At 40.0% G+C, this 12,608-nt stretch overlaps 1 protein-coding gene across 1 annotated transcript in view; it reads left to right on the top strand.

Moving 5' to 3' along the window:
* Nucleotides 1-12,608, top strand: part of EPG5 (ectopic P-granules 5 autophagy tethering factor) — a 404,912-nt gene that overhangs the window by 91,610 nt on the left and 300,694 nt on the right. Inside the window, 3 exon segments of the mRNA XM_053701063.1 lie at nucleotides 8,854-9,008; nucleotides 9,659-9,799; nucleotides 10,835-10,999. Coding sequence (XP_053557038.1) covers nucleotides 8,854-9,008; nucleotides 9,659-9,799; nucleotides 10,835-10,999 — 461 coding nt within the window.

Here is a 12,608-nt window from a genome sequence, read left to right as displayed (position 1 = left end):
TTTCTAGTTCTGTCTAAGCGTGGTTTTTCTGACACTGTCATTGAAACTATGATTCAGGCTCGAAAGCCTGTCACTCGCAAGATTTACCATAAGATATGGCGTAAATATCTTTATTGGTGTGAATCTAAGGGATTCTCCTGGAGCCGGGTGAGGATTCCCCAGATTTTGTCCTTTCTTCAGGATGGACTGGATAAGGGTTTATCGGTCAGTTCTCTAAAGGGTCAGATTTCAGCGTACTTTTGCACAAACATCTGGCAGATATACCAGATGTTCAAGCCTTTGTACAAGCCCTGGTTAGAATCAGGCCTGTGTTTAAGCCTGTTGCTCCCCCAGGGAGCCTTTATTTAGTTCTTACAGTTTAACAGCAGGCTCCGTTCGAGCCTATGCATGTTGTTAATATAAAACTGTTATCTTGGAAGGATTTGTTTCTTGTGGCCATTTCTTCCACTCCCAGAGTGTCTGAACTTTCAGCTCTGCAGTGTAATTCTCCTTACCTTATTTTTCATGCTGATAAGGTGGTCCTTCGTACTAAATTCGGGTTTCTTCCTAAGGTAGTATCGGATCGAAACATTAATCAGGAAATTGTTGTTTCTTCTCTTTGTCCTAATCCTTCTTCTCAAAAGGAAAGTCTCTTGCATAACTTGGATGTTGTGCGTGCTACTAAAGATTTTCGGCAATCTTCTGCCCTGTTTGCTGTTTGCTCTGGAAAGCGTAAAGGGTCAGAAGGCCACTTCTACTACTCTTTCTCAATGGTTGAGACGTTTGATTTATTTGGCTTAGGAGACTGCTGGACAGCAGCCTCCTGAGAGAATTATGGCTCATTCCACTAGGGCTGTATCCTTGTCTTGGGCTTTCAAAAATGAAGCTTCTGTGGAACAGATTTGCAAGGCGGCAACATTGTCCTCTCTGCATACTTTTTCAAAATTCTACAAATTTGATACTTTTGCCTTGGCCGAGGCTTCTTTTGGGAGAAAGGTTCTTCAAGCGGTGATGCCTTTTTAGGTCCTCCTGCCTTTTTCTCCCTCCTTGTTCATTCCGTGTCCTCTAGCTTGGGTATTGGTTCCCACTAGTATTTGGAATGACGTTGTGAACTCTCCATATCATAGGAAAGAAAACAAAATTTATGCTTACCTGATTAATTTCTTTCTTTTCTATTTCCTTTGGCTGAATGACTGGGGGTTATGGGTAAGGCAGTTACACTTAACAGCTTTGCTGGGGTGCTCCTGCTTGCCAGGAGTTGAGTATCCCTTTAGTAGTTAATGAAGTTGTGGAAACTCCATGTCTGGAAATAAATAAATTTATGAGTTAAGCATAAATTTTGTTTTGTCTGATGCATCAAGATATGCGGACTCTCAATCTATTATATGCTCTGTTCCCCCCCTCCAGTTCATCAGATGCACCAGAAAGCTCTGTGGTCCCATAATTCATCAGATGCATCAGAAAGCTCTGTGGTCCCCCATTTCATCAGATGCATCAGAAAACTCTGTGGTCCCCTTATTCATGAGATGCATCAGAAAGCTCTGTGGTCCCCTAATTCATCAGATGCATCAGAAAGCTCTGTGGTCCCCTATTTCCTCAGATGCATCAGAAAGCTCTGTGGTCCCCTAATTCATTAGATGCACCAGAAATCTCTGTGGTCCTCTAATTCATCAGATACATCAGAAAGCTCTGTGGTCCCCTAATTCATCAGATGCATCAGAAAGCTCTGTGGTCCCCTAATTCATCAGATGCATCAGAAAGCTCTGTGGTCCCTAATTCATCAGCTGCATCAGAAAGATCTGTGGTCCCCTAATTCATCAGATGCATCAGAAAGCTCTGTGGTCCTCTAATTCATCAGATACATCAGAAAGCTCCGTGGTCCCCTAATTCATCAGATGCATCAGAAAGCTCTGTGGTCCCTAATTCATCAGATGCATCAGAAAGCTCTGTGGTCCCTTATTCATCAGATGCATCAGACAGATCTGTGGTCCCTAATTTATCAGATGCATCATAAATCTCTGTGGTCCCTAATTCATCAGATACATCAGAAAACTCTGTGGTCCCCAATTCATCAGACGCATCAGAAAGCTCTGTAGTCCCCTAATTCATCAGATGCACCAGAAAGCTCTATGGTCCTCTAATTCATCAGATGCACCAGAAAGCTCTATGGTCCTCTAATTCATCAGATGCACCAGAAAGCTCTGTGGTCCCCAAATTCATCAGATGCATCAGAAAGCTCTGTTGTTCTCTAATCAGATACATCAGAAAGCTCTGTGGTCCGCTAATTCATCAGATGCATCAGAAAGCTCTGTGGTCCCTAATTCATCAGATGCATCAGAAAGATCTGTGGTCCCTAATTCATCAGATGCATCAGAAAGATCTGTGGTCCCTAATTCATCAGATGCATCAGAAAGATCTGTGGTCCTCTAATTCATCAGATGCATCAGAAAACTCTGTGGTCCCTAATTCATCAGATGCATCAGAAAGCTATGTGGTCTCTAATTCATCAGATGCATCAGAAAGCTCTGTGGTCTCTAATTCATCAGATGCATCAGAAAACTCTGTGGTCTCTAATTCATCAGATGCATCAGAAAGCTCTGTGGTCCCTAATTCATCAGATGCATCAGAAAGCTCTGTGGTCCCTAATTCATCAGATGCATCAGAAAGCTCTGTGGTCCTCTAAATCATCAGATGCATCAGAAAGCTCTGTGGTCCTCTAACTCATCAGATGCATCAGAAAGCTCTGTGGTCCCTAATTCATCAGATGCACCAGAAAGCTCTGTGGTCCTCTAATTCATCAGATGCACCAGAAAGCTCTGTGGTCCTCTAATTCATCAGATGCATCAGAGAGCTCTGTGGTCCCCTAATTCATCAGATGCACCAGAAAGCTCTATGGTCCCCTAATTCATCAGATGCATCTAAAATCTCTGTGGTCCTCTAATTCATCAGATGCATCAGAAAGCTCTGGGGTTCTCTAATTCATCAGATGCATCAGAAAGCTCTGTGGTCCTCTAATTCATCAGATGCATCAGAAAGCTCTGTGGTCCTCTAATTAATCAGCCAAATTCATCCGCTTTCAGTCGGACAACATCACGACTGTGGCTTACATCAATCATCAGGGAGGAACAAGGAGTTCCTTGGCGTTGACGTAGGTATCCAAGATAATTCGGTGGGCGGAGGCTCACTCTTGTTACCTGTCAGCAATCTACATCCCAGGAGTGGACAACTGGGAAGCAGGAGGTCTTTGCCACTCTGATCCTCAGATGGGGCAGACCGGAATTGGATCTGATGGCGTCTCATCAGAATGCCAAGCTCCCAAGATACGGATCCAGGTCAAGGGATCCTCACGCCGAACTGATAGATGCCTTGGCAGTGCCTTGGCCGTTCAACCTAGCTTATGTGTTTCCACCGTTTGCTCTCCTTCCCCGGGTGATTGCATGGATCAAACAGGAGGGCTTCGGTAAATCTAATCGCGCTTGCGTGACCTCGCAGGACTTGGTATGCCGATCTGGTGGACATGTCCTCTCTGCCGCCGTGGAAGCTTCCATCTAGGCAGGTCCTTCTCATTCAGGGACCCTTCCATAATCTGAATCTAGTTTCTATGCAGCTGACTGCTTGGAGATTGAACGCTTGATTTTATCTAAGCGGGGGTTCTCTGATTCGGTCATTGATACTTTGATTCAGGCACGTAAGCCTGTCACTAGAAAAATCTACCATAAGATATGGCGTAAATATCTTTATTGGTGCGAATCCATGGGCTACTCATGGAGTAGAGTTAGGATTCCCAGGATTTTATCTTTTCTCCAAGAAGGATTGGATAAAGGGTTATCAGCAAGTTCCTTAAAGGGACACATTTCTGCTTTGTCGATTTTTTTTTTTTTAAATATTTTTTATTCAAGGTTCATTTAAAGTCATACAACATCGTAAAAGTAAATTCACATGAAATAAGATATCAATTTTACAAGCAGTGTGTACAGTAAAACTCAGGAATAAAGAGCACAAAACTAATAGGATGTGTACCATGCGAACATTGTATACATAAAGTGCCAATTACCTTCGGAATGAGGCTATAGGCCACTCTTGGGCGACCAAAAGATAAAAGAAGTATAAAAGTAAAAGAAGGTTATTCCAAACTAAGGAGACCACTCATGGATCTCAGATGATGAACCTCAGTTTTATAAAGTTTTGTACTAGGCATTACAAATTCTTAAGGATTATAACAGGAGAAAAACATGCAAGCATAACCAAGCCAAATCCTTTTTAACTGTTATTGGAAACAATTTAGTAGTAGTGATCTAATGAGTTAACAAAGGAGCCTGCAGGTAGTAAAGCTAGTTTCTCCCTGGTTGCCAAATGAATAGCTAAGGGTCCAAACATTGTTGACCCAACTGAGCAAGGAGGAGTGTATAAGTTGACAGCTGATTTTTATTGTTGGAAGATTATCCGGAAACTGGTTAGCATCCGCAGCTATAATTACATAGAAAATAGTATATGACTAGATATCTGTCTCCCAGTGAGATTAGGGCTTAAGGTAATGTGTCAAGGGAGAAACTAAGGAAGGTGGATAGGAGTCTGGTGCATATATGAGCCTGCTTATATCAGCAGTTGTAACTAGATTCCTACAGTTTGATACCATTCCCCAATAAAATAAACCTAAATCTAAAAGTTGACATGTGAATAATGCGACTAAAGAGAATAGGTTCCAAACAATGGCTATAGTAGTTAAGATCTGGGCTTGTTGTTCCGCCTCGGCCGCCGGCGGTCCAACTCTAACCTCTAAAGCCAAACTGGAATATGTGATGCAATTTATAAATAGAGTGGGCAATAATAGCTTTCCCAAGACTATTTCACATTATTACGATTTACTTAGTGTATGATCCCTATAGGTATGCCAGACGAATCACACAGGGAGACACAGCAACTAAAATACATTATCGTACATTAACCATTACATAGCCAATAAAAAATATATCCTCTATGCTGTGTGTATATCAGGGAGCATACATTTAGTTTGAAGGCCCCCCCCCCCTCCCTACATGGAGGATTGCAGTGTAGTAATGTAATGTGAATGGCACAGATATGTAGGGGAACATATGTGAACGCTACTCATATTTCATCTTACTATACACTTACATTGAATCACATGGATTGAAATGTGTGTTGAGAAAAGTAAATTAAGATTTGTAAACATCACATTTTTGAAGAGAATGATTATGGGTGAATGAACTGCACAAATGGAGACATATGTGGGAGACCAGCAAATAACCAGGACCTTCATAATTGGAACTTAACAAAAATAAATAAAAGGGCTACTGCGCAGTACTATAGTGTGTTAGGCAGGGATCACTGCATTGAGGGTCTAACAGGTATATGAGCTGCCAATATGCAGTAACATTATAGAAAATAAATAAAAGAGAAAAAAAAAGAAAGAAGATTTTGAATGCAAATATTACTAATATCCCCTAATACTCTACGCCAAAGCACTTCTAGTCTTCAAATATCATGTTCTACTATAAACAATAAAAGGAGAGTGCAACATATATGAAATGAGGAGGATTGAAGTACAAAACACAGTGCTTTAGAGGTTAGGTGCTTCGAGTCTATGTAATTAGACTGTCATATCGCCTCCGTACTAAAGTTATTATCAATCCTTCTGAGGGATATGCATGACAAATACGGAGTACATTTAGTTCATCCGACTCCAACCTTTCTGCCCCGGGGCCAAGTGAACATGCAGAGATAAGACAGCAGCGATCCAAGTTGTTCGTAGGACTGAGCTGAGGGAACCAGCCCAGATGTTATGGCTTGCTGCGGCTTCCACTCTGCAACAGTACTGTCTCTCATCCTGCCCCCTCTAGTATCCGCGGTGAAGGAATCCAGCGTTAGGCAAATTTCGCATGGGTATGGTGAGGATGTTAGATCGTCGGCTGTAAGGGTAAGGGAGTGCATGGCCCTCATAGGTTTCGGTTGATCACCTTCATTTACCTCACAGCTAGTACCCGGCTCATACAAGGGTATTTCAGCTGCGTACTGAAGGTCACTTATACGATTCCGTCTGGTTTCTAGGCAGATAGTTTGAGCGGCAGCATTACACAATGATCCCCATTCTGATTCCATCTGCGTGCAAATCTGTAAGTAGTGGAAACTTAGAAGGCGCTCTACCTCCTCCAGGACAGTCTGGGCTGCGATTGTCATAATGTAGAGGAGACCAGTTTATTAAAGGCTCCTTTGCAAATTTGCTGATTGTTGTAGGTGAACTCGCAGTGCTAGCTAACGACAGGGGCCAGGGAGCATCCTGCCGGGGGGTATTTCACGTGGCTGATGTTGAAGGCCACAATCTTCAAATGAAGCTCCGGGCTCTGAAGCCAGCAGCCATTCCAGTAAGATTAGTCTCGCTAGGTAGATTTCCTTTAGTAGGTATATAGTATGTTAGTCTCTGGGTCAGATGATTCATGTAAAGGATGATATTGAAAGGATTACACTAGATAGCTGAAGCAGCTTGCAGAAGTGCGACCTGTCATGGCCGCTGCCCGGAAGTTCCCCCTGCTTTGTCGATTTTACTACACAAGCGTTTGGCAGATGTTCCAGACGTTCAGTCTTTTTGTCAGGCTCTGACTAGAATCAAGCCTGTGTTTAGACCAATTGCTCCACCCTGGAGTTTGAATTTAGTTCTTAATGTTCTTCAAGGGGTTCCGTTTGAACCCATGCATTCCATAGATATTAAGTTGTTATCTTGGAAGGTTATTTTTTTCGGTTGCTATTTCTTCTGCTCGCAGAGTTTCTGAGCTTTCCGCTTTACAATGTGATTCTCCTTATCTTATTTTCCATTCTGATAAGATGGTGTTACGTACCAAACCTGGTTTCCTTCCTAAGGTTGTTTCTAATAAGAATATTAATCAGGAAACTGTTGTTCCTTCATTATGTCCTAACCCTTCTTCTAAGAAGGAGCGTCTGTTGCATAACTTGGACGTGGTCCGTGCCCTGAAGTTTTACTTGCAGGCGACTAATCATCTTCATTCAATCATCTTCATTATTTGTTGTTTTTTTCTGGAAAGCGTAGGGGCCAGAAAGCTACTGCTACCGCTCTTTCTTTTTGGCTGAAGAGTATCATCCGTCTGACATATGAGACTGAAGAATTACGGCTCATTCTACTAGGGCTGTGGCTTCCTCATGGGCATTTAAAAAATGATGCTTCTGTAGAACAGATTTGCAAGGCTGCAACTTGGTTGTCTCTTCACACTTTTTCCAAATTTAATACTTTTGCTTCTTCTGAGGCTGTTTTTGGGAGAAAGGTTCTTCAAGCAGTGGTGCCTTCCGTTTAGGTTCCTGTCTTTTCCCTCCCTTTCCTCCGTGTCCTGTAGCTTTGGTATTTTATCCCACAAGTAAGGATGAAATCCGTGGACTTGTCATATCTTGTAAAATAAAAGGAAATTTATGCTTACCTGATAAATTTATTTCTTTTACGATATGACGAGCCACGGCCCACTTTGTCATTTCTAAGACAGGTATGTACTTATTTTTATTTAACTTCAGTCACCTCTGTACCTTTGGCTTTTCCTTTCTCTTCCTAACTTCGGTCGAATGACTGGAGTAGGAGGGAAGGGAGGAGCTATATATACAGCTCTGCTGTGGTGCTCTTTGCCACTTCCTGCTAACAGGAGATTTAATCCCACAAGTAAGGATGAAATCCATGGACTCGTCATATCGTAAAAGAAATAAATTTATCAGGTAAGCATAAATTTCCTTTTTATGTATGGTCTGATGGATCATCACAGGATCCTATATCCTTTATGTTTGTTCAAACTTATGACCAGTTCTCATTGAAATGCTATTAATTTATTACTCTATGAGGCAAATTTATCTGTTGTGTGTAACTTAGAGTTAAAGGGACATTCCAGCTAGAATTGGAATCCACATGGATGAATTTCAGTTTTGCATAGAAGCAATTTTGTAATATACCTGTATTCGCAAAAGTGTTTCTAATAAAAGCTATAGCTGTTTCAAAAGTGTATTTAAGTATGCACCGTGCACCAGCATTTTAAACACATCACTTGCTCAGAGAGCCCAAGGCGCTTGTACCATCTGGTAATGACTCAGCAGCTGCACTATTAAACATGCTGGTGCAGTGAGAATATCTAGCTATGCTTCACTTGCACGTGCAGAGGAAAATGTAAACACTAAAACTGTAATAACTTTTTCTAGAAGCATTTTTACAAACATGTTCTATTCAAAGACGTAATTCATCTATGTGCATTTACATTTGAACTGGAATGTCCCTTTAAACCTTATTGTTGCCTTGTCTTATTTCAAGGGTTAAAAAACTGTTCTGTAAATATAACACTGAGACATTTTTATGGGAGATTACATTTTGAGCCTTTAAAGGGATATAAACCCCAAATGTTTCATTCATGATTCGAATAGAGCTTGCAATTTTAAACAACTTTCTAATTTGCTTCTATTATTAATTTGTCTTCATTCTCTTGGTATCTCTTGTTGAAATGCAGTGACATAAGCTTGGGATCAGGCCCATTTCAGGAGCACAATATGGCAGCAGTTTTGTAAGAATGTTATTTATTTGCAAGAACACTAGGTGGCAGCACTATTTACGGCCATGTAGTGCTCCAGATGCTACCTAGGTATCTCTTAAACGCATAATATCATGGGAACGGAGCAAATTTGATAATAGAAGTAAATTGGAAAAATGGTATGCTCTGTCTGAATCACAATTTTTTTTGGGGGGGGAGGTTCATATCCCTTTAACTTTACTGGAAAATAGATACAAATTAAATTAATTTAAATGAGAGGATGCTGGTATAATTTTGTGTTTTTTGTCAAATTACTTATTGTTTGACTCTATTTTTATTTATTGTATAGTTCCTGAAAATAGAGAAAAGTTTGAGTGCTATCTCTCTACAATGAACAGCTCAGAAGGAATTTGTCTCCTTACTACATTTGCTCAGATGACACAAACCATGCAGAAGGAAGTGGACATAGAGCTGGTTAAAAGCATAGCCTTAGAGATCTACGAGGTAGGTAGTGCAGAGAAGTCTGACTAGGTTGTGGATTACATTTACAGGTACAAAATCCAGAATTCCAAAATCCCAAACCAGAATTCCAAAATCCCAAATTATTCTGAAACCCAGACCTTTTTTTTGTCATATTTTTAAAAATAAAATGATAAAAAAAAAAATCTCGGTATGTCACAATCTTCTCCTTATTTTGTGTTGTAAAATGTTAATACTAGATTTTAGTTATTAAAATAATAACTTTTACCTTTTTGGTTGCAGTGCTGTACTATCTTCCTCATGGTACTATGTATAAAAATGAAATAAAACTATGTTTAGCTTGTATGTATAAGCTGTAGTGTGACATGTAAATATTGCCTACATGGCATAAGATATTTGTTGTTTAATCTTGGTTCCATCCCCTCTCCAAGCTGTCCCAATTTACAAATGCAAACCTTTTCCTGTCCCAAGCAGTTTGGTAAAGGGTTTTCTACTTGTATTACATTTGCATTGCTTCACTATATGTTGATACACAGGATGCTTCCAAGGTTGTTTTTTTAAATTAATTTATGCATTTTATCTCTAACCATTGGTGACACTGTTTTGAGCCTTGAGGGTCTAGGATCTACCGGTTTAGATAAACTGATATAATCTCAACGTATTGATGCTTTCAGGTATCTTATGTCGGTCTTTCAACACGAGAAACCTTTTCTAAAGTGGGAAGAGAGCTCCTTGCTACAATAACCGGAGTTCACACTGAAATAATTTCTGTCCTCCTAGAGCGTGTCCGGCAGACTATTGATAAAGTGGGCATGGTAAGAAAAGCAGTAAATATTTCACATTTATGTTTTGGTCACAGTGATCTTTAATGAATATAGGTCATTGGTCGACAAAACTGTTTAACATTTAGGAGCCAGTAAGAATATTTAGGAGCCAGACAATGGTATTTCTATATATATATATGGAGAATAACCCAAAATATAGGAGCCAGGGGTAAAATTCTAGGAGCCAGTGGCTCCCAGGCTCCTGGGGTTGTTGAGCCCTGAATAGGCTGTTCTCTAATGACCTCCGTTTTGTGTGCTTTTGTGTTTATGCCAAAACTATTATAAAATGCATGCATTTTACCTGCCAACACAATATTCTGGTATACAGATAATATGAAAGTTAACTTGAAACTTAAGTACATTTTTAAATTATTCCTCCTGGTGATTCACAGGTCCGGGTTAGTTATTAAAGGGGCATGGAGATCTAAAGTAAACGTTTATGATTCAGGCAGAGCATACAATTAAAACAATTCCAATAAATGTCTATCTTGATATTTCCCTCTTTCTCTTGGCATCATCTGTTGAAGTTTAGCTCCTTTCTAGGCATACTGAGGTAGACTCATGAGAGTGCATGTGTCTTTAGCAGTATATGTGTAACAATGCTGAAGAAACTGCTGCTGAACTTACCAGGAAAGGAGCTAAGAAGAAAGAGGAACTTTCTTTTTTAAATTGTACATTCAACTGAACTAATGAAAGTTAAATTTTATTTCAATGTCCCTTTTATATTTGTTTTTTTGAATATAACTTCTTGAGTATAATTGGTGTATTCAGTGACTCGCTTGTTGGATTGATCCATTTTAGCTTAAACAAACAAACAAAAAAAACCTCTGGTTATTATTGGTTCTTCACGACTGGCGATCAGCACCAAAAAAATCTGTCCATGTACGTCTTAAAACACCAGATATTTTAGTTTAAACCCCCCCCCCCAATAAAAAACAGATTTTGAGGTCATGTAGCGTGTGAATTTATTTAAACCCTACGCTGTTTATTAGACACAATGCCTTCTGCTTGTTATTTCTCTGTAAGGTCTCCTTGTACTTGTTTAAAGAGCTGCCTTTGCATCGCTGGAGTCCAACTTCATCAGAGATTAGTGTGATCCGTGAATGGCTACTCAGTTACAACCTTGCTGATGTGGAAAATAAACTTGCTTGCATCATACTGGAAGGACTTAACTGGGGGTATAATGAAAAGGTAGGTCTTTAACGTAAGCACCCTTTCCATAACAAAAATATTTCCAAAGATGTCTTGTGAATAAAACACATTTCTTCTGTTAAGTGTGATCAGTCCACGGGTCATCATTACTTCTGGGACATTACTCCTCCCCAACAGGAAGTGCAAGAGGATTCACCCAGCAGAGCTGCATACAGCTCCTCCCCTCTACGTCACTCCCAGTCATTCTCTTGCACCCAACGACTAGATAGGATGTGTGAGAGGACTATGGTGATTTTATTTAGTTTTATTTCTTCAATCAAAAGTTTGTTATTTTTAATAGCACCGGAGTGTGTTATTCCTTCTCTGGTAGAATTTGAAGAAGAATCTACCAGAGTTTTTTCTATGATTTTAGCCGGAGTAGTTAAGATCATATTGCTGTTTCTCGGCCATCTGAGGAGAGGTAAACTTCAGATCAGGGGACAGCGGGCAGATTAATCTGCAAAGAGGTATGTAGCAGCTTTTATTTTCTGACAATGGAATTGATGAGAAAATCCTGCCATACCAATATAATATCATGTATGTATATTTTACATTTGAGTATTCTGGGGAATGGTACTTCACTGGAATTACACTGTGTATATAAGACTTTAGCCTATTTGCAAGCAACAGGCTTTTTAATAACTCTTAATTTATGTTAAACGTTTTTGCTGGAATGTAAAATCGTTTTCATTTTCTGAGGTACTGGGTGAATAAAATGTTTGGGCACTATTTTTCCACTTGGCAGTTGCTTGATCTAATTCTGACAGTTTACTGATCTCTCTCACTGTTGTGTGTGAGGGGGAGGGGCCTTTTTTTGGCGCTTTTGCTACGCATCAAAAATTTCAGTCAGAAGCTCATTGTTTTTTCCTGCATGTTCCGGTTCATCTCTACAGAACTCAGGGGTCTTCAAAGCTTGTTTGAGGGAAGTAATCTTCACAACAGAGCTGTGAGATTGTAGTTGACTGTGATAAAAAAACGTTTATTCTTTAACTTTTTTATGCCATCAGGGTTAGTTATTCTTTGCTAATGGGAACAAGCCTTTGCTAAAATTGTGTTTTGTTTTTACAAAGTTTGATGCTGTAACCTTTTCAGTTTATTGATTTCAACTGTCATATATCTTTCTGTGCTTCTTAGGCACAGTACGTTTTTCATTGTATTTTACTTGAATAATATTTCCAAGTTGCAAGTTTAGTTGCTAGTGTGTTAAACATGTCTGATTCAGAGGAGGAGACCTGTACTATTTGTGCTAACGCCAAAGTGGAGCCCAATAGAAATTTATGTACTAACTGTATTGATGCTACTTTAAATAAAAGTCAATCTGTACAAATTGAACAAATTTCACCAAACAACGAGGGGAGAGTTATGCCGACTAACTCGCCTCACGTGACAGTACCTGCATCTCCCGCTCGGGAGGTGCGCGATATTGTGGCGCCCAGTACATCTGGGCGGCCATTACAAATAACATTACAAGATATGGCTACTGTTATGACTGAGGTTTTGGCTAAATTACCAGAGCTAAGAGGCAAGCGTGATCACTCTGGGGTGAGAACAGAGTGCGCTGATAATGCTAGGGCCATGTCAGATACTGCGTCACAACTTGCAGAACATG

The sequence above is a fragment of the Bombina bombina genome, chromosome 2 (assembly GCF_027579735.1).
Source record: "Bombina bombina isolate aBomBom1 chromosome 2, aBomBom1.pri, whole genome shotgun sequence".
NCBI lineage: Eukaryota > Metazoa > Chordata > Amphibia > Anura > Bombinatoridae > Bombina > Bombina bombina.
The sequence above is the reverse complement of the archived record's forward strand: the minus strand, read 5'-3'. Positions and strand labels throughout refer to the sequence as shown.